This window comes from Pithys albifrons, chromosome 1, assembly GCF_047495875.1.
Source record: "Pithys albifrons albifrons isolate INPA30051 chromosome 1, PitAlb_v1, whole genome shotgun sequence".
NCBI classification, from domain to species: domain Eukaryota; kingdom Metazoa; phylum Chordata; class Aves; order Passeriformes; family Thamnophilidae; genus Pithys; species Pithys albifrons.
In genome coordinates this window covers 97788031-97809873 of record NC_092458.1, presented here as the reverse complement: position 1 = coordinate 97809873, position 21843 = coordinate 97788031, and the positions used below count along the sequence as shown (strand labels likewise).

Here is a 21843-nt window from a genome sequence, read left to right as displayed (position 1 = left end):
ATAAGTAGCTTTCCAAGATTAAACTTTTAACAATTCTTGCTGAAGTAGACTAGATGTTTTCCACTTTTTCTGAACTTAGTTAAGCCCCTTAGGAGCATAACTGTACAGGACCTACTGCAGCAAGGAGAGATTAGGGGAAGTCACAATTAGGATTTTGATATTACCTTTAACATGCGAAAAATTCGGAATATTGGCTTGTGACTTTTATTTTTTTTTCAGGTAACATCTGAAGGTTTGTCAGGAAGTCTTCATTTAACTTCACTTGCGCAAGAACTGATCAGTACAACTAAAACTAAATCTTTTGACTGTAGGTCAAATATATTCATTACAAAATGTGATTTATTTTTTTTAAATTTGTCAGAAAAAATACTGAACTTCTTGTAAACAAAAAAGCATGATTTAACCAGCAGAAAAGCTCAATAGGCTGGATTTTGAAGGAAAGTTAGACATGATTTTGCTTATTGAAAAATGTATTTGAAAAACAGAAAATAAATAATTTGTATTTATAAAACCAGCATTTCTTAAAAATAGCCCCATTTAAAAAAGAATGCATAGATAGAAAATTCAGCAGCATTTTAGTCTTTGAAATGAAATCATGATTTTTTACTTTTAAATTCAAGGAATGTAATAGGATAGCTTTTAGTCTGTTGGTAACTGGTACTCAAAGTGGTACTTTGCTAGTAAAATTTCTGCAGAAGCTTGCCAGACTTCATGCAAACCTATAGGTAGAGTTTTGGTGTAAATATTTCAACTAACAACTACGAAAAGCATTTCTTTTAATCATGGGTTTTGTCAAGGAAAGCTGGACTGGTACTGGCCAAGTACAAAAGTTTCAAGTAACGTGGAAATAGAGTAACAAAATCTTTTGGATATGGCAGTTTCTCCTGGTCAGAAATCACAAAGGGCAAAGAAGTCTTCCTCTACAATTAATTTTTTTTAATATCTGTATGTTATATTACTTTAAAATACTGGATTCCTTTTCCAACACATTTAATTTCTGTCCTCTATAGCTATGTATTCCATATGCTTAGGAAAAGTATTAATATTTTTCCTAATGAAGTGTATGTTAAATATCCATTTAGCCTGGCAATAAAGTTTAATTAAATATGCTATTACAGTAAGACTAGCTGTATATAACATCTGCCACTGTTTCTAAGTCATACAATACATTACTGGAAGTGCCCTAATAGTTGTGGAATTTTTTGTTTCTTCTGGTTTTATTTCTTGACTAATTTGGTTGGGTTTTTTTGAATAGGCAATCAAGCTGCTGTTTGCAGAAAGAAACTAGAGTTGTCAAATGAATGTTATTCATCCACATCTCTACAGTCACAATATTTTGGTGATCCCATTCCATCAAGTACAATTACCATACCCAGGCACCGACCTTCTCCAGAACTGAATAGAACTTGCTGTGATAGTATCTTCGAAGAACACCAGTCTGTAGATGGGGAATGCTCCAGGAGCAATGTAGCTCTTGTAGACTTGTATCCAGCAATGGTAGATTTATTTTCAAGGCTCATGAAAAAGGAGTCTCAGAGAAAAGCACAAAAATACTTGTTTGGACATTCAAGGTTCAGAGGATATCATTCTAGAAGACTGAAGCTCAATGCCACTATAGACATAAAAAGAGGGTTCAGACATTGTAAATTTAAAAAGTCTCGACACAACATATGCAGCAGTAAAAGTGAAGTCAATCGGAATCCAACCTCTGGAAATGAGAGCAGAGAATTTTGTTATGATGATTGTCTCATTAATAACTCCTCTGCTTTGGTACCTTATACTGATAGGAATGAGTTTGGAACAGACTACTCTGACTCAAGTTTAGAACATCATTTGGTATCTGGAAAAGGCCAAAAAGTCTCCAAACAGACTGTTTTTCCTAATGTTATGGCTAGAATGGGAGAGACATTTCTAGTAGAAGATGAGTTGCAGACTACTGCCTCACCGAAGAGTTCGGAATGCAAAGAAAGTGAAAAATGTTGGTCAGGATACCATTTTGTACCACCTACTGCCAGTTCAGAGTTAACAGCACATCATCTTGTAACAGAGAGTAAGACTCAGAAAGCTGACTCTTCCTGTGATACCTCTGAGTTGTGCTCATTTTTTTGCAGATCCTATGGCAATAATAACAGTTCTGCACCTGTCACAAAATATTCTTCTGTGAGAGCATCAAATACTTTCCTCATGAATCCTGAAAAAATAATTTCTGAAAGTCAAAATTCTTTCCAGCATGAACACTCATTTTCCTCTTTGTTTATAAAGCAAAGTCCTTCAAAGACGTCCCAGAAATATAAAGATGCATTTGAAGAACTATACTACAAAGTGTGTTCTGGAGAATACGAAAAGTCTTTCACATTGACAAGACCTCTTTCAAATTCACAGAACCTTGAAGAGAATGGAAGATTAGTGAAAAGAAGAGATTTTGTGAGGTCCAGGACAGACTTGGGTAGAGAATTTGACAGGCTCTATGAAGAAGTGTGTCAGGAGCCTGTTCCAAAACTTCCTGGGTTTCAGAGAGCTTCAAATTTAAGAAAATATGAAGGAGTAAAGATGTCTGACACTGTAAATGATTTTGTTAACTCACCTGTTCAAAATTTGCCTGCAGTTGCCAGAGTTAAAAGACTAGGAGATTTTCCACATTATCTTTCTTCACCAGTAAAGCGAGTGAAACACATACCAGAACATTATTTTTCTTCTGCAAAATGTCAAGAGATTTCTCACAGACAAAAGCTTAATCTTCAGACAGGTGGCATGGATTTTTTGAGCACTCACAATAGCAGCAACCCCAGGTTTTTTGAAGATCACAACTGTCAGATTCAGGTATTTAAGGACCTTGTAAAATCAACAAAAAAAATATTGTGCACTCTGACGTATTTGGAGAAGGGCTTAAAAATAGATTAGACCTGCAAGCTGTTTGAACTACTGATAGCATACTTCTGGTGCTGTTTGGTCAGTACAGATGTTTTACAGCTTTGGGGATATTTATTTGCTAAAATATAAGTTGTATAAGTCTCCTGGATTGTGTAAATAAGCTCAATATATTTAATAACCTTGCAAATGGTTATAAAATGCCCAGTGAAGGATTTTGTTACATTTTAATAGACGTCACTGGTTAAAATAATCTCAAGTGACAACCCTGTTAAACTGAGGTGTTGTTCTTCTGAAATTACAATATTTTATTAATTTTATAGGTGGACAAGATGAGGCAAACAAATTAAGCTTTACTGGGTTTCACTGGAATCATTAAACTTGTTGATTTAAATATTAAATCAGACTCTTATTTCCAGTTACACAATAATTTATTCTGAGGCAAGCTGTGAAATAATGAGTTTTTTTCATCAATGTCATCTGTTGATGCTTTATTTTCAGCACTCTGGATTTCTTGATTCCTCAGATAAAACTTCTTTTGCTGTTCCTGGTACTTCACTGCAAGGTTAGTTTCAGAGACTTTGAGTTTACTACCTTGGCATTCATAAGCACTTCTTCAAATAGTAAATCTACAGATTGCAATAGAAAACTGTCTAGGTGACAGCTCTTCTTAGTAATAATTGGGCATGCTTCTTCCTTTAAGTAAGGAATCTATATACAAAAGGGTTTTCTGAATCATGTTCTTTAAGAAGCTCTACGTTAACTAGGACTTTTCCTACTAAAGTATTTCTTATTATCCACTAGTTTTCTCTCTTCCAATTTTGTATTTTATTCAAAGCTCACTGTTACTTTCTGTATCTAAATGTTCAGCAGGAAATACATACATGTTAATCCTACACTTAAATAACCAATGCTTTTGTTCGGTTTCTTCAGTTTCACAAAAGCTTGGAATTGAGTTGTTGAATGGCTACTCTCACACTTTCTTAGGTCAGTTAGATTATTAATATGGATAAAGACTCTTGCCAATTCAGAACAGTAGAATGTTATTATTCAGAAAGAAAAAATCAACAACAAAAAAAATAATCCTGAAAACCTACATCAGTTTAAAAGTTTAAATGCTAATATTTTGGTTTCCTTTTCAAAAACTGATTTTGGTTAATATATGTATGTAACATAATCTTAACTTTTGTACTGCAAAGTAAAATCACCGATATTTATTTTCCGTATTTTATTTTCATTAATCTTGTCATCAAGACAACAATAACGTGTGAAGGAATATACAAAAGGGGACTTGAAATATTGTCAACGGCACAAAAGCAGAAAATGGCAGACAGAATATACTTTTTTGCATGGTTCTTGCCCCATTGCATCTTCATTACTGATTAATTGTAAAGGATTGGATTATTTGAGGTTAACTTATCCCATCTATCTTACTTTGTTTTCCATAAATTTTTACTTATATTTTATGTATTTCATTTTTTTCTGATGTCAACAGTTTCTTATACATTTTTCTAATGGTTATAAATTATAAGCATTTTGAAGAAACTAACTTACACTTAAATATATTCAGGTTTTTTAAAATGTATTTGAAAATAAATTTTGCCTCAACCTTTTACACAAGAATATTTTCATAAGGAAATTTGCTAATTGAGGTATGCTAATGAAGTATTTCCAGTGTTTGAGTAAACTAATATTTTAACAACATACTGTAGTGTTCATTCCACTTAGCATTTTCTTGCCCTTTTCATAGTGCTGTTTTTCTTCACCAGAAGCTGACATTGCAGATGCCCTCTCTGGCTGGCCCAAGGCAAAGGAGAACTGCAGCTCTCCCAGAAAAGCATGGAGTGTCACCCAAGGTAAGAGCCTCTTGAAAAAAGAAAGTTCAAAATCAATTCTTGCTGCTCAATATCTATATTAAAGATATGGATGTTACATGTGTGCTTCTAGAATGAAAATCAGTATGGGACAGCCCAAGCTAAGCTACAGACTTGAACACTGAGAGGCAAATATCTGTTGACAAAACTAGCCAGACTCCAGGGTGGATAGCCAGCAAACACAAGTTGGCCTAACTTGGTTACTACTCTAGTCCTTATTTTGTGTTCATTATTGGAGGCATTTATTATTTTAGCTACACCAGACAATTGTTTATATTGTGGCTTTGTATTTGAGCTCAGAGGACCTCTCAGATCTGTAGACTGTGGAGAATGCAATATATTGCCATTTAAAAGGACTTTCAAAAATTAGCCTCTGTGCAGCTGGGCATTATTACCTGCATTTTGGCTCTGTATACAAGCAGTGGCTCTGCTTGGAAAATGCCAGAGATCCCCTCCTCCTGCTGATATCACTACTGGTACTGTACTTAGATCTCTGGATGGAGGACACTTCACGGAATACTGGCCTACTACGTCTGTTTTTCTTACAAAATCGGTAACTTTTAAAGGATTATCAAGCTTTAGATGTAATACTTTAAGAAGTATTAAAAGCTCTGTAAACAGTTACTTATTTTATTTTCTGAAACATTTTATGTGCTGTTTTTCCAAAAAGTCCAATTTGTTGCCACAAGATATGCTGGCTCCTCAAGCTCAGTCAAGAAATATTGAGAGGATCATACAGCTGATATAAAAATTTACTGACAATATTTGGATTAAAACTTCAAAATAAGCAGAAAGCATTTTTAAACTACTTGAATGGAGAACTTAACCGGAAAAGAGGTTTCATGATTTAAAGAAAAAGCTTCAGTTTATGCAAAGATGGAATTAAAACTTGAAGGTTTGCATTAAATATACATACAATATTGATAAGGATTTTATTTGGATTATTTTAGTTATAATGGAAGATTAGAGACAAGTTGATGATTATAGAAGGATGTTTCTGTGATGCTGAGTATACCCACTTCACTGAGTAAATTTCTGCTCAGTTCTTGGATTTCCTTTTGCTTTTCCTCACTACTTTTTCTTGGCTCCATACAAAATAGTTATCCTTATAAGATTAGTTACTGTTCTAAAGGACATGGGGTTTTTTCTTTCCTTAGTGCATGTAAGTAGAGAAATCAGGATTTCCCAGTATGTTTTCCTGCCAAGCCATCTGGAATAAAATCCATTTTTTTGTTCTTTAATTACACAAATACATGTCTGCTGATTTGTAGCCAAAATGGACTATCAGCTGGCAAGTTTTCTTAGGCTTGTGGTGTGATATTTTTAGCTTTCTATGTTTCCCAGTATTGAAGTTCTTTAGGGGCTTCAGATCCCCCAGAAGTTTTATGCCCAAGCCATGTGGCAAAATGCTGTATGTGGTAATGAATGGTTCTGAAAATAAATGGAATATTGTCTTTCTGTCTGGAACTAGATAGCCTTTATCTAGTTGATTATGAAAGAGAGATTTCTGAAAAAGAAATGTTCATAACTAATTAACTTTTCTTCAGCTGTGTGAATGCTGTCCTACAGCTGCACTGCCATACTTAATTGTCAGATGTAAACTAAATTGGTTTAAAATAGATGACAGAAGAAAATTATGCAATTTCTTAAATAATGTGCAAGGAAATAATTGTGTTCTCACTTGTCTCTTTAATTCTTAGCTATTTCTGAATATATTCAAAGATTACATCTCAAAGTTTCATAAGTATAACTTAGGTTGATGTTGTAGCACTACTGAGACATTAAAATGACATAGCATGAAAAGCCTCCTGTCTATCTGAAAGCACATAGGAATGCAGACAAGGAGTCCTGCTGCTGTTCACAGTTAAGATGTTCTGCTATCTTGCCCTGGCAATTTGTTTCAGTTTCATTCTGTTCATTGGAATTTCAGCAAACATAATATTTTTGTGTAATTTCCTTTATCATCTAAACAGGTTGTTGGGTTTTTTTTCATAGGGTGTACAGAAAACTAACCTACACTGGTGGGAAAGACCAAAATCCTAGCAATGCCTTTGACGACTTCCTGGGAAAAGCTCACCAAGGAGCGTTCACAGACTACTAAAGATAAAACGTTTGGATTTCTTTCTTCTTCCAAGAATCAAGGATGCATGTCATACACAAATAGTTTTGATACGTACTTCCTTGTAATATCAGTCATCAGGAATGGGTTTATCCCTTCTGACAGGGCATTTCTTACTCAATATATGGCTAAGTTGGAATTGTGTATTTAACAGTGTTTATAATAACAAAATGCTATCTGTGTTTTTCTTATCTGTTAATAAGCTTTGATTCTTAATGTGTTAGTAATAAGATAAGGAACAAGCTCATTCACCTAAATTCCTGCCTATTCATGCTTCCTAGATGTATCAGTACACACCCAAATGCAGGGTTATACACTATGATTTATGTCTGTTATGCCATATTACTGTTAAAATTTTATAAGTAGTTCACCAAAGTTAATTGTTCAATAAAATTTTATAAATTTTAGTGGATTTAGTGTTCTGACAAAATTCTACCTGGTAGAACATATGTTCTAAATAAAGTTATTCTGAACAAATACCTGCATACAAAATTTTTATTTCAGTATGTGATTTCTCAGGAGGAATTTGTATACCTACAGCAAATACCTGAGAGTGTGGGACCCCAAACCATCATTTTTCATTCCCCGGGTTTTCATTGCTGTGGCCTTTTCTTGACAAGGAGATTGTGTTAGTGGTGTCAGGTCAAGTACTCTGTTTTATCAGCATTGCCCCTTGTCAGATATCTGTGCTCCATAAAAGTTAAAAATTGTTTTTCTTTGGCTTTATTTCTGGGCAGACAGGAGTGCTTTGTGTTATCTTAGCTCTTAAAATCTTATTATCTGAAGTACTGTTCTTGAATGAGACAAGAAACCTGCTTCAGTGAGTTTTCTCTGCAGGAAGAACTTTTGCAATGTGCACACACATTCTATATTCACTCATTTGGATATTATGTTTCCTTCAACAACAGCAACAAAAGATTTTGTTTTAAAAGTACTTTTGTAGCTCATTTTAATTCCTGTTCACATATTCATTCACTATAGGGAATATGCTTTATGCCTTACCTTCTCCTTTGATTTGTTGAGGTAATTCTTTTCCAGTGTTTCTTGAGACACCAGTACTGAGAGATTGCAAAATTTATCCATGTTTTCTGTATTAGAGTAACTTAGAGGTTAACTGGAACTGAGTTTTGAACATGTTCTGGCTCTAGGTACAAGTTCTACACAACAACTTTAATGCAGGCTCACCCACGTAGGAAGATAAGCTTGTTTATACAACACAGCAATAGTTCATTATCTCCATGAAAATTACTTTGAAAGAATTTGAAGATAAGATCATCCCAATGTCATGTTTTTGATGCTAGCAAAGTTACACGATGATTGTTTGAATTTGAGCCTCCAATATCCATTCGAGTCAGCAGACTATTAAAAGTATGATATAATCAAAAGTTGGTGCTGTTTTTCATAACAATACTGTTTAAACAGATGCATCTGCAGTGATTGTCAAATGCTCTAATGACTGCTGGAGTACATCTGCCTTACAAAGATTTCATGGTGCTACCTGATGTCTCTTGCGTTTTGAGCTCCATTCTTCCCTTTCAAGCAGTTTTGGTTCTTCCACCTTATTTCCTCTTGTTTACTCTTTCTTCACTGCTCCACAACTGATACTTGAATGGTAAGTTTATTGTTAATAAAAACAGCTTTACATTGTTTCCCTTTGCTTCAAAATTTTTTTAAGGAACACTGGAAAAACAGATGAGGTTCCCAAGACAGTATAAACCTAGACCTAGCACCTCCTTTTCTTATTTTGTTGTAATTAGCTGAAACTTGCTTATACATAAAGAATTTAACTAGTACATGATAGTTTATGTAGGTCTTTCTAATGGCTTGAAGATGCAGCAATATTGAACATGCTCTTACGTATAAGAATTCAGTAGTCATTTGAAAAATTACCCCAAAAGTCATTAAAAAATTAGGTCGGTCACTCAGTTGCTTACTTAAGCAGATGGAGGTTAAAGAGCTGGAGAAATAAAGCTAAATCTGAATGTTGCAACATTAGAAGTGCCTTGGAAGCAGTTGATATGCTGTTGAAGATCATCCTGAAGTAGACTTTCTGTAAGCAATAGTCAACAATTTAATGGTAGCAGGGATTAAATGTGGCAAGGAAGGATATATTGAAGGGATGATATTTACAAAAATGCCCTGCTCTATTAACAAGGTATGTTGCAATGAAAAGCAGCTGATGAAAATTGGAGTAAACACGTAGCTGGACTAAACAATGAAGACTGAGTGTATAGAGGAAACTAGATGTACCTAAATCCCATGAGGTGACTTACACGTACACTCAATGAGGGAGCTTCATTTCTGTTACATTAATTATCAGATTGAAATGACAGGTTGAATTTAGGTAACTCGTATAAGTTCTTTGACTTCTAAATTTAGAAGAACAGCATAATCAAGGGTTGCATCTCACTGATGCCAGCTAAATTAGAATATTTTAAGTAAACATTTTGCATATTAATGTTATTGAAACTTTTGATGTGTGTCCAAGCATATGTTGATATGTGTATTATTACTTATTTAGTTCCTACTATGGAACAAAATATAACTCCTTTCAGTCTAATCAAATTAAGTTAGTGCTTCATGCACTAATGTTTAGCTTTCACTATTTGACTTCAGATTTATCTTCCTTCTTTCCCTCTGTAGGGTCTTAGTCAGGGCCGTCATTTAATATGGGTCTCCACTAAAGGAGTTTCTGTAAATTCTTCAACAGTATTTGCTTTTGCCTATCCAGTGGTAGCTGGGCTAAGACTGTGATAACAGTTATTTTCATTCCAAGTCTGCCTCGTTTCTGGGATGTTGCAGCCAATCATACTGACGATTTCTGCACACAAAAGCAAGTGCTGGTATAAGATAGGCAGTGACACTGGGCAGCTCTAGCTAGCGGGCGTGGCCCCTTCCTTTTGGTCTAGCTTAGAAGTTACAGCATGTTATATAAGATCATTAGCTATGAACTAAACTAAATGTTAACCAGGCTCTCAAAGAACTATTATATTGTCTCATCTCTGGGTGTGTCCATTCCCTTCTGCTTTTATAAGAGGTGTTGGCTGTCTACTGTGGGCCTTTTGTTTGTTTTCAGGGTTATTCTTCAAGACCTGAAACACTTGCAGGGCTCTGTATGTGCTTTAGAGTTTGAAGCTCCTTGACACTGCTCTATGTGGATTTTAAAGAAAGTATCCTTTGTTTTTGAGAAGACAGAACTGTCTGACACCTAGAAGTAGGCATATAACATCAACATGCCTTTCTGTTTTCTGCTACAATTACTTAATGACTCCTAGAATATAAAAATAGATTCCCACTCTATAAAACCTACTATTTAATGAGTTTAAAGTCTTAAACTGAATGTGCACAGTAAGTGAATTGTTTGAGGAAATGTAAAGCCTTTTCTGCTTTTGTAAAATAGTAAGAATGGTAATGTAAAACCCAGTAGGAATGTAGACATAACATAGAGCACTCAAAGGAAGAAATCCTTGCCAGGAGATTTATTGTTATGGATAATTTGATAATGTCTTTGTGGACTCTTGAATATGGTTGGATACAATATTGCATTAGTAGAAGAGTTGAGATTTGAGACAAATTCTGGTATTGCTAAAGGAAACTGAAGATCTATAAAGAAATTGTTAAATCTTGTGAGAAGTGGAATTACTACATTAAACAAGCCATGAAATTACTCTCCAATTACCTTTGGATAGATTACATTATTACGATAGATCAGTCACAGTGGGAAAGTACACACTGTAGAACAGCAGATCAGTTTTTAACTGGTAAAACAACTAAACCACCAAGTGTGCAAGTATGAAATATGATTTCCTTTCAAAAGCATTGATAAAACATATAGAATAGCTGTACTCTGCTAGAGCTCTACAGACAATGAATGGGTCTTTGGGCACTGTTTGAAAGCTGATGGTTGTTTAAAACACAGGATTAACTTTTACTGGAATCAATACCACATGAATGCTGAGATACCAGATTCTACAACTCTTTTAAATTATCCTCAGAAAGGCAGATCCTTCAAAGTAGCAGTCTGGAGCTGCACTTATTTCTTGCTTAGTCCTTACATATGCTTGGAAGACACTTTGGAGCACTTACCCATTTCATATCACTGTTTGGTATGTCAGTTTGCCAGGATATTATCTCTAGTCACACACTGTTCCTTCAGAATGAAAGAACAGATCTCACTTCATGATTACATTTTTGTTTCAGGATACCACTTCAGATTTCTCTCCCTTTGCCATATGAATCAAGCCCATTAATCTGATGGGATCATCATGAATGGCTTCTACTTTTGCCATGTTTTCAGCAGCCAGCTGTTCACTATTGAGGTAAATACTAACTTTGGAAGCCATCATGGTGGGATTAGATGATCTTTCATCTTTGTCTTCCTCTAATGAAGGATCTTTCTTTCTCCTTGGTTTTCTGCGTTTTCCCTTGACACTGTGATCAAGCGAGGCATAACACATCTGACTGGCAGACTCCACCTAAAAGAAAACTCACTTTAACATTCAGTAGTTTGCTTTAAAATTATACCTATGACTGTGAGTATATCTACTCTGTAATCATATTAGTGGTTGAAGTATGCTCAAACTATAACTGTAAAACAAGTTATCAAAAGTACAAATGATTAAAATGTGGGAGCCTAGAAAACAGATGAACATAACCTAATGGTAAATGACTCATAGTGGCAATAAGGAAAAATTATTCAAGATATCATTGGAAAGATTCTGTGGGAAGCAGGTAGCTTATGAAATCAATCCAAGTTCTTTGAGATGCAAGATATTTGACCTGATTTTCTTCTCACTTTTGTTTAGTTAGAATCCAGTTATTAGCAACATTGTTCACAGGCTTTGTCTCTATAGAAAACCAAAGGTGGATGCTTCTCATCTGTATATATGATCTCATTTACAGTGCAAGATATATGCCTTTTGTATCTCTTCCCTGCTTCTCTGTGTTTTTCAAGACAAACTGTCAATGACTATTGACACTGGAATTTTCATTAATTATTCTGTTTTCATGAAGTTAATGAAAACAAATGTCTAGATTAGAAAAGATATTTTTACCCACTGGAAATATTGTGTGAGAGAGGCTGTGAATCGGTCCTAGTGAAATACATGGAATTCAGGCAACTGATGCTGGGAATGCTTCAACTACAGGCATGTTTCAGTTGAAGTTTGCATGCTCGTAGGCATGAGATATCTCAACAAAATACAAACCAATAGAAAACAGTTCTTCACTTGTTAAGGCATATAGATTTTTGTGTTGGGCAGTAGAGAGCCACTCAAATTCATGAGTATCATGTGATACAGCTTGTGTTTTCACTTCGGCATCACAAAAAAATAAAATTCATTTTTTGCATAAGCCATGGCAGTAGATGCAAATTTAACTCAGCCTGAGCTGCATGCCTGTGACAGCTTTATCATGCCATATGCATGGACTCGAGCTGTCTATATTTCTTCACCTTCCTCATGAATGGTCAAGTTTGTGCTGAAAGACCCTGGTGAACTGAGACAATAATGCAAGGTAATTTTTGTGGTAGTGTGAAGATTTGTGTCATGGGATAAACACAGGAACTCTGAGAGACCACATTACCCTAATTCAGAAATACAGAATTTAAAATTAAAGATACCTGTAGCTGGTTAACTGGCCTTTGAGACTGGGACTTCATCTGCTCATAACAGCATTCTTCTGTAATTTATCAAAGTAGAAAAATGTTTTAGTTATTAAGTTATGTTACTGAGTCTTAAAAGATCGGATCAACAGATCCTCTCTATTACAGAACTTCCTCCCCCTGTTTTCATTCCTAGAAGTTTTGTTTTGAAATTACACACAGATCTTTACATATAGAGAGGCAAATAGCTAAGAAACTCAGACGCACATAGTGTGAAAATGAAAATCATTTTCTGTCCATGGTTGGGGGGTTTCTCATTAGTCACTAAGTGGGCATCATCTTAAAGTGCTAGGAGGACTTCTTGCAGTTAAAGGGTAACCACATACTGATGTATTTTTCAGCATAGGCAGCCTTTCCTTTGGATAAGAAAGGGTCTGTGAGTTGCAGCAGCTGGTGACTAAATTCTGGTCCTAAATTTACTTGCAGTTTTCTGTAGATTTGATGCAAATTATTTTCTCATTTCATATCTCACTTTAGTAAAACAGATTACTTCCTTACAGCTTTTAGACTTTTACACTATCAATGCATTTAAGTGTTGACTTAGACTAATTCATGCAAACCATGTATGAAAATGTTGGGTTTGGGTTTTTACTTTTTCCCTGCAGTTCAGTACTTTAGTTTTGCTTGAACCCAAATAAAGCCTGCAACAAAGTTATGTACTTGTTACTTAAATACAAGCACTTCAAGAGACGTACTCTCAGAATATCTAGTTCTAGCTGCAGTTAGATGATATCACTCCCTTTAATGTGGTATTTCTCTGCCAAGGATTATTAACTTCAGCACAGTAAATCAAAGAAAAGCTATCTGCCCGCAACTCAGCCACTGGACTTCAGCATATTTATCAATGTTGCTGATGACCTGTGGGTAGCTACAGCAAAGAACTGGTATGTGTTTGATTCTGCCTGCTTTGGTGGGAGCATTGACTTTGGACCATGAGTAATATGTGGTTTAGATTGTTTTAACATGCATGGATCAAGCTGTTATTTCAAATGGTGCAGCTTTTGTTTTCAGATACTCATTTTATCTGGACCATTTGAACCATAAAGAATCAAATTCAGTATGAGAAGTGTTCTTACAAATAGTAGTGTAGTATGATAGCTTTCATTTCTATCCCAAGTAGGTGGTAATACTTTTAATTATATTAATGGCTGAAAAGATTCTCAAGCTTGACATTTGAGAAATGCAAAATGTGTTTGTCAAGTCAGTGTTTAAGCATACATTTATTATAGCCGCTGAATAGACACATGTTCCTAAAATGAATCTTACCTAAAATATCTTGATTGAGATTGCCATAAACTGGGTAATCTTCTGTGGGAGAGTCATCATAGCTACAAGAGGAATAGAAAAATACTTTTAATTGACAGAATATGCTTTATTTAGGATCTCATTATTCTACTTTAATAAATATTTTATCCAGATATTGTGTGTGTGTATGTGTATATAAATATATATCAGTAGCAGGTTATATGTGATCTAATAAAGAAGACCAAAAATACTGGAGCGGCAGTAATGACAATGCGCATAATCTGAAGAGAGATTTGTTATGTAGCCAATAATTGAACTCTCCTGTGGCTTAGTTTAGTATAAAGCTTATCTTGAGACTATTAAGGTACTATTTGGTGTAGGTCTAGAAATATGAATGATCACTGAAAGGAACCCAGTTCATATCCTCTGAGACAACTCTGTAATACAAACTAAAGCACTGCACGTGTCTTTTGGAATGGTGTTTCTAAAAGGTCCACTCTTATGTCAACACAAACAGAAAAGACCACACCAAAGTTCAGCTTTGGATTTTTAATGGTATTTTGTGTTTCATTACCTGGTGTTACTTGAAAATGCTTCAAAGTGTGTTTATAACGTGGGAATTGTTAATAGGAAGCACTATGTAGCCTTTTTTCTATTGCATCCCTATACCGTGTCTCATCAAGGCAATGAATCCTGCACTCTAATACCACTTTTTCAGTGATATTTTTCAGCTGAACAGGCCGTAATAGACAAAAAAAAATTTCATTTATTTTTTGTTGCTTTGGGGTGTCATTTGTAAAAGACAGTTATGAAATGTAAATTCATAATTAAATTATTTTCCAGAAGTATTAACTATCATGTTATAATTTATCATTATTTTCTGAAAGTTCTTTTAAATTATTATGGAATTATTGAGTTTAAGTGATAGTAAATGGTGGTTTAGTTCAGTATCTTTCACTTTTGTCAGCAGATACAATTATTTCATTATTGACAGAAAGGACTGTGGGATGTATCTCCCATATGAATTTTTTTTCTGGTTTTCTTTGGAAAACTTTTTTTCCACAGCCATTCTCTCCAACAATTCCAGATCAACTGCATGAGATAGTGAATTTTCCTCTATGTCATCCCTCCAAAGTCATCTGTCATTATTTCACCCTTGCCAGAAAGGAGTTTTTTTATCCAACTTACCTTGGATTGTTCTCTTCATAGTCTTTATGCATTTTAGCTTGAAAATTCATTTGGAAAAAAAAAAAGGGAAGAAGTCAAGAACGAATGAAACACGTTATTTTAGAACACTTCAGATAATTGCCTAAACAGACATGCTTTTGATTTCATTTTAGAGGATAGAATTGAAAGTTCAGGCTCTCAGAACCTTCAGCTGTCCCTCTACTTTTCTCAAATACTTTTGTCTGATAAAAGAAATGTTTGTGTTATGACCCTGTGCCATGGCTGCAAAGTCTATGTTAGGTTGCAATATCCCAAAAATTTATTGTAACACGTGTAATTCATTCCTTTTTTCCTCCACCTTCTGCTTCTCCCTCATCTCTTTCTCTGTCTATGGAGGTGCATTGTGTGTTTATATTACAAAGGGAAGGTGTATTTATTTTACTTATTCTGTAGCTTGTGTCTCTGAAAGAGAGATATCCTGTGAACCACACAGATGAAGAAACTGAAGCAGAGAGGCAATGGCTACCAAGAGATTTATTGTTAGAGCTTGAATCATAACTCAGAAATGCCTGACTTTCTATCCTCTGCTTCAGGACTCTAGAATTTACCACAGTAAGCCCCAATTCCATGAGCAATGCAACATCAGCTAATCTGACCCAAACCTTAGTCAAGATTAGTTTTGTAAATGATTGTGATTTTTCATCATGGAAATATCTGCCTAGTAGCCCTAAAATACAAAACAAACTGAAGAGCCTAATTCACATCCTTCTCCCCACCCATCCCAAAATTTAATGTCCTGTAATAACCTGATTCTCTTATACTTGGTTTATAAGGACAGGCCTGCTGTTTATGTTGATTATAGATATATGTGTACATAGCGTGGTTAAAGGTACCAATGTTTGCCTCCCCACCCATACAGGTATAGCACAGGTGCAGTTTTCCCAGTGTAAGAGGAATTGTGAGGATTGTACAACTTCCTAACAATAGATTTGTATGCATAAAAGAGATTACACTGACATAATTCATTCTGTCAAAAAAAGTCATAGGTAATTTCAACCAAAACCAGAGTATGACTGCAGTCACCTTCTAACATAAACAAATTAGTTTTTTATTGTGAGTGGCACAGTAGTTTAAGAGCTACTTTAGAATCCCATGATGAAAACCAATTACAATGTTTTTCCAAAATACACTGATTAAGCATAAAATGTGTATGAAGTCTGAAATTCTAATGAGCATTCAAGAATTTGGGGAGAAGAACATTTTCTCAAATATATTTTGCATCAGTGCAGCTATCTAAAATAATTTTTAAATTGAAGTATAAATAATAAACAATTATATGAAAAGTACACTTAAAAATGCATTAAAAATATACTCTAAAAATAAACATTTAGTCAAAACTAAATTCTTTGCCTCATACATGTTCCCTTGGTTTGTCTTTAGAGAATGGATTTGGATGACTGTTTCTAGCAGCAGATTGGGCAGTTATCAATCATTCTGTAATCATATCTGACTCTTAAAAAATTTTAAAAGTTACACCCTCTCTACTAGAATCATTCTTGCTAAAAGATAACTTTTCAAATTAATCAATTTGTTGGCTTGAAATCTCTGAGCAGTGATGGCTTTTTCTGCAGATAATTTAAATATTGTAATTCCATTCCATACAAAGAGACGACATGACTTACCTCGTTTTCTTTTCAGATAGTGTGAAATGTTCATTGTCAATGAAACAATGAGAGCCAAACTCAGGAAGGCCAAAATTCCCCAGACAGAAAAATGGCAGCCCATTTCTGTAACTGAAAGGAAAAAATTTTATTGTTTGTGTTGTCTAACAGTTTTCACTCTATTTTTTGTGCTTTGTTGATTTTTGCTTTCCAGAATTGTAGCTGCTATTTAGTTTTTTAATCTGTAACAGCCATTGCTATACAAGCTAAATAATTAACATCAAACCCAAATGCTAAATAATAAGAAAGCAAGATCAATAAACTGTTAGTAGAACTACTGTTTCACAAGAATTCTGCCAAATGCTGGGCTATTGGTTTGCATGTAAGACAGCTAAAATCAGAATTAATAAAGAAAACAGTGATTTTACTGGAAAGCTTTGAAATTATTTCTGTAATTGTCTCTACTTTTTGCAGTAAAGTTTTGGCTAAATTCTAGCATTCATGAATATAGTTCTGAATTCAGTCAAAACAAATTCTCTGGAAATATCTCTGAATAATAGCTAAGACAATAAGGTTTTAACAATCCCTGCAAAAATCATCAAATTTGGTTATGTTTTCTTGCTTTGTTTTCTTGCTTTTAAAACCATTTACTTGTACTCATTTTCTTGCTTGAGAAAGCAAAGGAAGTGGTGATAAAGGATAAGCAGCAGCTGGGAATCAGTGCACCCCCCAGAACTACGGCAGAGAAAAGACCAAACAGCTCCCGAAAAATCAGCTGGTAAAAGGTGGATCAATTTAATTGAACAAAGTTTCCTTTTGCACTGAGCTTGCCTCTCCTTGGCGTCCTGTTATAAACACAAGAAAGAATGCCCATGCACCGAATCTACTTTGTCATTTAATTAACTCTTTGATCAACCCAGCTTATACAAATTTTCTATGACAAACCACGCTGAAAATAGCTTGTTTGTGACTGTCTAATGCCCAAAATGATCAGATGTATTCCTGGAAATGGCCTGTGAAACCCCGCTATGACAGGAAATGCTGAGCCAAATACACGAGTGAAAGGAGTTTGCAACTAGATTCTTTGCTTTCCCCTAGACGCATGTTTCAGGTTCTCCTGGATTTGGAGTGTTTGAAATAAAGCCCAAAGCTAATGATGCCCTCTAATTCTGCATAAAAAAATCTATCTGGAGCAAAGGGGAGGGATTGGACAAGCCTGATCCTTAATGCACTTAGTTGTTTTGGCCATTCCTGGATTCCTTCAGGAGACTGATTTTTTTTTTTTTTTTTTTTTGCTTCTTAAAGGACAGCTGAGGTGAAAGAGTGTAGGAATATATGTTTCCATGTTGCCAGCAAGGGTTGGGTGGCAATACATTTGCTTCTGCTGAGGATAGAGAGGTTTGTTCCTTGGCTGATGAGCTCCAGCTCATCTTACAAACTTCTCCTTATCTGTTTTGTTCCCTCATTATGCTGGTGTTGCAAAAGCTATTTTAGATGTTTTTATGATGATGAAACAACATAAGATAAACCTTGGTAGTAAAAAGTCACAAATTGCATGGGCATCTATGATGCAGGTTTCAGAACTCTTTTAGAAGGAACAAAACAGAGTAAATAAGCTGTGACTTTCTGACGGACTTGTAACTGGGTTTTGCACATGGTACTTCTAGTGGCTATTTATCCTTCCTTTTAAACTAAACATCCAGTTTCCATCCCTTTCTTTTCTCCCACTCGAGTTGTCCCAAAGGCACTTGAGGGTTCACTATCCCTGCAATACTTTTCATGTTGAGAGGCACCTTTTTGCAATGAGATTTATGAGGAGAGACACCACCTCCATGAAGCTGCTATATATTATTTTAGTTTTTCAGAGAAGGAATTAAAAGAAAGGAAGATTCTACATTGAAAAGATGTTATCAAGTCAGGTCAAGAATCACCATTGTTTGGAACCTGGTTACCGTATAGTCAGTCATTCATTTACATCCTATGCAACCCGTCCAAAACTACAAGTCTGTCAAAGGCAAGAAATTTCAAGTCTTGATGTTGTGCCTAAAGACTCAGTTATCCTTCATTTTTCTCCTGTCCTTTTTCCTGTTCTGACGTAATTGTTTTCCATTTTTCTTATGTTCATTTTATATTTCTTTTCCTACAAGCTCTTTTTCCAGGGAACAAAAGCAGTGAGAAGGAAAGCACATGTAACTGTGATAGAAGCTATAAGTCTGTGATTCATTATAATAAATAGAGTGAGCAGATACCTAAAGTACAGTTCTGATCCAAGGTTGTTCCTTTAATTTGATACAGAATGCTGTAATTTATCTTTCTGATTCAGGAATCCTATTTTTCCCTGATGGTTCTGGGGCAGAAGGAGAACTCTTAGTTTCAATTTGAATATTTTCAGTCCTTAACTGAAGTGGAGGAGGAAACCCATTTTTTGATGACAAGTATTATTTTCCTGTTTCAGCTTCTGATTTAAATTGGAATTATTATCTGGAAAATAGTAAAGGTTTAAAAAAATTGTTTCTCTTTTCAGTTTTCAAGTTTAACTTCTACAGTTTTTGAGCAATCCCATTTCTCAAGAGCTATAAGAACATTCCAGAAAAACAAGACGTGAAACTTGGCTTTCTAATAAAATATACCAGTTTTTTAAATCTCACAATCTGTAGTTCTTTCTTAAACATGACATAGAAAACTACATAGGTGTGAGGAGTCTAAGAAAAGAACATTTAAATTTCTTCCTAGATGAACACTACTTAGTTTATTTTTAAATTTATTTTCCACAACTCTGACTTAAACATCTGCTTGTGTTGCAGTAAAACATATACAAACATACACATGATTTTGGTATCCTATTTTTTTAAACTTTTTTGCTTTGCAATAAGAGCTAATCTTCAAGTTAATCTTATTATCCAAATATAAAATATGAGAAATTTTGATTTCATATCTTAGCTTTACAGATGTAAAACTCACAGATCTTGCCCAGGTATTCTTATAGATGTTGCAAATGTGTTATTTATTTACATTTATAACTGCATTATTTAAATAGTAACTACTTTGACAATAGCAGCAGTGGAAGGAAAGGTAACAGGTAACTACAATGCTGTCCCTATATGTATAAAAGCAGATGTAACCTGTCACAGTTAACTGGTTGTGTTTAAGGTAAAAATAAGAAAAGGAGACTGTGGATAGTGAGTGAGAAAAGAGAAAGTCTATTAGACTAATTAATTTCATTCTGAAAATAATGTTTTCTATTCCATTATCTAATTGTAATTCTCATTTAAATCATCTATTCTCAGATGTAACAAAACCAGATTGTTATTTTTTGCATAGCATACAGTGATCTCAAAGAACTCATGACACTTTTCAGGGGCATTCTCACTCAAGCCGTCAATCGGAGTATTTTTAAAAATTTTGTTATCTTTGATAAAAAGTCATGTAGAAAAATTATTCTCTTGGGAATAGTACACTATGATTCCAATCGGATAAACTCAAATCCCATCGGAGTTTTCTGTGATAGTCTATCTATGATGAGAAAACCTAAGAGAGGTTACAAGAAATAATATTGAAACTATTCTTAAAATAATGTGCTGCTCTGTGAAAGAAAAAATTTCATCATATAGCCAGGGGTTTCATAAGAGGGACAATTCTTGCTTTATTGTTAGAAGAATTTGGGATGTATGAGTGGGGAAGTAGTACATTTAATCATTATAAAGATGACAGTATTGTGAAAAAATAATATCAGAATTTCTCTGATATTAATGATACACTCCTATGCTGCTGTTCTCCCATTTCTCTTTGGAAACCAAAGTAAAGTTAGAGTTGCATCCAAGTAGAACATCTGCCTTAGGTAATTTGCTTCATCTGGGTGATGTTTTCACTTTTCTGACTTTAAGGATGAGGTTACTCACCTCCTCTTGGTATATTTTATATTGCTATGAACTGAAGGTACTATATTCACACTACAAAATATGGGCAAACGAAAGACTTTCAAAATACTTAGTTAATTGTGGTTCTTTTTTTTAAATCGGTTGACAGTTTTCTCCACCAACAGAGACAAGATATGAATTTTGGTTATTTGTTCTTTGGTTTTCTCTTTGCAGGGTTTATTATACTGTTATTGGAGGGGTATGAGGGGGAAGAAGCAAACAAAAAACCCACACCATCCAAACAAAAGCCTCCAAAACATTTAAATCTTTCCTGGATAAATTTCTGCTATTCAATTTATTGCAATTCAAAGGAGTGGACATAGTCATGTACTTGCCTTTGAGGAAAGGGGCCAGATTTAACAATTTGTGTTAGATGTTTGTCTTCTTAACAAAATAGGAATAGGTAGCAGAAGTACTGCCTTCCATTCTTTCTTGTTCTAATGCATTTTGTTTAGAGAATCCATTACAAAGAATAACAGGAGGGTAGTAAAGTTTTACTAGGTTTTGGTACTGAAAAGGAACGTGAGGTGAGGAATACCATCAAGCTGGACATGTCATCTATGGTATCAACTCATCACTCACAGAAGCAGATTAATTGCTGTTAGATTTAAGATGATGATCTGGAGCACAAAACTGTTTGTTTCCTTTTGGTTTTGTCTGTAAATTTGTCAAAGATGAGATAAAACTGTCTTTCCTCCCCCCTTCCAAATAAATGTTTATATAAATAATATTTTGTACTAATGACCTTTAGAAAAAGAAACTCATTAAGAGACTGATGAATACTAAATTAGCATTAAATATGCTTCCACCTGTGTGAGCATTTAATACATGATTAATTCTCTGGAAAAGATTCCTTAAACTGCAATTAATTAGTGCACAAATAATTGCTTTGTAAGATATCAACTTCATACTTCAGAAGGGAAACAGTACATTGTAAAATAAGAGGACCCACTGCACAATAAGTATTTTCAGCACAAAACTAATGCCAATGCTTAGTCTTCATTAACAAACCTTAATTGATGAAGGTTTAATTGTTATTAATAGTTTTCATTTAAAACCTTGAGCAACGTTCTTGGAAGATTAGTAATTACCATAGTGTGGTTTTACTGTGTCTTTCTTTACAATTTTATAACTAAAAGATAGGGCTTACCTGTTTTTATTCGTTCTAGGAATATTCCCTGCCCCGTTATCCAACAGGAAATCCAATTATGTTCACAGACCTTGGATGCTCTTTGTTTTGGACCTGGCAGCATGGATCTATCTCTAGAGTTGTTGTCAGTCTTAAAGGCCTCCAGTCTTTTATTTCACTGGCTTTCTTACAAACAGGAAA

General features: G+C 34.6%; 2 protein-coding genes across 5 annotated transcripts in view; one reads left to right on the top strand and one right to left on the bottom strand.

The window, feature by feature from the left end:
- The window catches only part of HJURP (Holliday junction recognition protein), an 18433-nt gene extending 11594 nt beyond the window's left edge, over positions 1–6839 (top strand). For all 3 annotated transcript variants that reach the window (XM_071561902.1, XM_071561912.1, XM_071561893.1), the window contains 5 exons: positions 220–307; positions 1256–2820; positions 3370–3433; positions 4638–4724; positions 6738–6839. In XM_071561902.1, the coding sequence (XP_071418003.1) occupies positions 220–307; positions 1256–2820; positions 3370–3433; positions 4638–4724; positions 6738–6754 (1821 nt within the window). In that variant the 3' untranslated portion in view covers positions 6755–6839. The remainder of the gene's footprint in view (positions 1–219; positions 308–1255; positions 2821–3369; positions 3434–4637; positions 4725–6737) is intronic.
- TRAT1 (T cell receptor associated transmembrane adaptor 1) lies at positions 101–21843 on the bottom strand. 2 transcript variants are annotated; one of them, XM_071561937.1, is made up of 7 exons: positions 21664–21843; positions 16618–16728; positions 14957–14993; positions 13790–13851; positions 12482–12540; positions 11193–11336; positions 101–1708 (listed from the first exon to the last, which is right to left on the bottom strand). In XM_071561937.1, the coding sequence occupies exons 1-7, from the start codon at positions 21764–21766 to the stop codon at positions 1691–1693; spliced, it is 534 nt and encodes a 177-aa protein (XP_071418038.1). In that variant the 5' UTR covers positions 21767–21843; the 3' UTR covers positions 101–1690. The 2 variants fall into 2 exon arrangements, with proteins under 2 accessions (XP_071418038.1, XP_071418029.1); XM_071561928.1 differs by having other exon boundaries at positions 101–11336; positions 21664–21842.

What these genes read in the sequence shown, in the direction of transcription:
- TRAT1 (XM_071561928.1), bottom strand. Translation starts at nt 21,766, where the DNA reads ATGCTGCCAGGTCCAAAACAAAGAGCATCCAAGGTCTGTGAACATAAT. An exon ending in TCTCAATCAAGATATTTTAG is followed by an intron (nt 12,541 to 13,789) that starts GTAAGATTCATT and finishes GATAAATTACAG; the next exon opens with AAGAATGCTGTTATGAGCAG. An exon ending in GGCCAGTTAACCAGCTACAG is followed by an intron (nt 11,337 to 12,481) that starts GTATCTTTAATT and finishes GTTTTCTTTTAG; the next exon opens with GTGGAGTCTGCCAGTCAGAT.